Below are 1,575 nucleotides of genomic sequence, written 5' to 3'. Positions count from 1 at the left end.
TGATATAACTAAAATATTAAAGGCTTTTATTTATTACACTTAATTAGCATTTATGAATATATATATTTACATTATAAAGAATAAATGTCTTTTACAAATTTCTCTGTTTTCCTCTGTTCGTCTCCTTAGGCATTTTGTGGAACTTATCTTCTAAAGATAGTCTAAAGGAGAGGCTGGCCAGAGAGAGCTTGTCTGAGCTGACGGAGAGAGTGCTGGTGCCTTTGTCTGGAGGAGGAGACGCTGGTGTCATTCAACAGAGCGCGTCTGAGGCTGACATTTTCTACAACACCACAGGCTGCCTCAGGTACGCAGCGCACAATACATGCATTTAAATGCATTTATGCTCCAATACCTGCATGCACAGCATGTTTTGTATGTTTCTCCCTTATTTAACACACCTGATTTAACTAATCTGCAAGAGAACTAATGAACTAGTGCATGTGGCAAAAATGTCAACTAATGTAGTAAAAAGCCCCAGATATTTAAATTGTGGGAACATAAAATGCATCTGTAATAAATGCTTCATTCTAACATGAAAAGCATCATATAAAATTATAAACTATATAAAATATTTCAGAATATATCCTGTTATTATGACTTATGTCAGGTACATATTTGTTACATAGTTGTACCTGAGATAAAGCAAATAAAAATAAGAGTTAATTTCTGATGCGCAGATAAGCTGTGCACAAAATCAGTCACACATTTTAATTGGTTAACAGCCTTAAATATGAATGTTTATGACTGGTTGTCACTGTTTGCAATATGCAAGCGTGTAAAAGACGCCAGGCAAAGAGTATACAACGTGTCAGATTTCCCACTGGAAAGATTTATAGCCACAATAAAGTTAACCTGCTATTAATATTTCAACACAAATGCATGAAAAAAAAACATCTTGAGACGTTAACAACACCCCTTTTATACTCATTGAGAACCTGAGCTCTGTGAATGAAAGAACCAGGCAGCAGATGCGGGAAACTCGAGGGCTGATAGACTCCCTGGTTGGATACATCGAAAACTCCCTGCAGGAGGGAAAAGGAGAGGACAAGGTCAGACCTGTCAGTCAACTTTTCAATGCAATATGCTAGCTTCGAGCCAGTGCACAAACTGCCAGTCTATATTTAGTTCTTAGATGGCAAGTATCTATCTGAAATCAAGAACATCAGTAGCTGTAATCTACAACATCATTTCCAAAAGCATTTAGAATCAGTTCTGTAATTCTGTGCCTCTAGGGAGTAGAAAACTGTGTATGTGTCCTGCGCAACCTGTCGTACCAGCTGTACTCTGAGATCCCAGCTTCAGTTCAGATGCGTTTGGAAGGACCCACTCGAGCACAGGACACGCGGCACAACGACCCCATCGGCTGCTTCACACCACAGAGCAAGAAAACAAAAGATGTCAGTCACTCATCTGCAGTCTTCTACGCACCTTATTGGATTAGCTATATTATTATTCTAAAAAGTTCCCAAACCTGATCTGATATTTCATTAAATTCTTTGAATATAGAGTATAGTGCAAATAGTAATGCATGCGCTACCAATAAAAAAGCTTGAGATTGAAAGAAATTCCTTTTTT

General features: G+C 37.9%; 1 protein-coding gene across 1 annotated transcript; it reads left to right on the top strand.

Moving 5' to 3' along the window:
• Positions 1-937: 937 nt before the first annotated feature.
• Positions 938-1,554, top strand: LOC122333905 (plakophilin-3-like). The gene is made up of 2 exons (XM_043231763.1): positions 938-1,049; positions 1,233-1,554. The coding sequence occupies exons 1-2, from the start codon at positions 969-971 to the stop codon at positions 1,473-1,475; spliced, it is 324 nt and encodes a 107-aa protein (XP_043087698.1). The 5' UTR covers positions 938-968; the 3' UTR covers positions 1,476-1,554.
• The last annotated feature ends 21 nt before the right edge of the window (positions 1,555-1,575 follow it).

The sequence above is a fragment of the Puntigrus tetrazona genome, unplaced genomic scaffold (assembly GCF_018831695.1).
Source record: "Puntigrus tetrazona isolate hp1 unplaced genomic scaffold, ASM1883169v1 S000000409, whole genome shotgun sequence".
Taxonomy (NCBI): Eukaryota; Metazoa; Chordata; class Actinopteri; order Cypriniformes; family Cyprinidae; genus Puntigrus; species Puntigrus tetrazona.
The sequence above is the reverse complement of the archived record's forward strand: the minus strand, read 5'-3'. Positions and strand labels throughout refer to the sequence as shown.

Excerpts from the sequence above, each read along its gene's own strand:
- LOC122333905 (XM_043231763.1), top strand. The coding sequence starts at position 969 with ATGCGGGAAACTCGAGGGCTGATAGACTCCCTGGTTGGATACATCGAA. Across the intron at positions 1,050-1,232 it reads AGGGAAAAGGAGAGGACAAG|GGAGTAGAAAACTGTGTATG; the intron begins GTCAGACCTGTC and ends CTGTGCCTCTAG.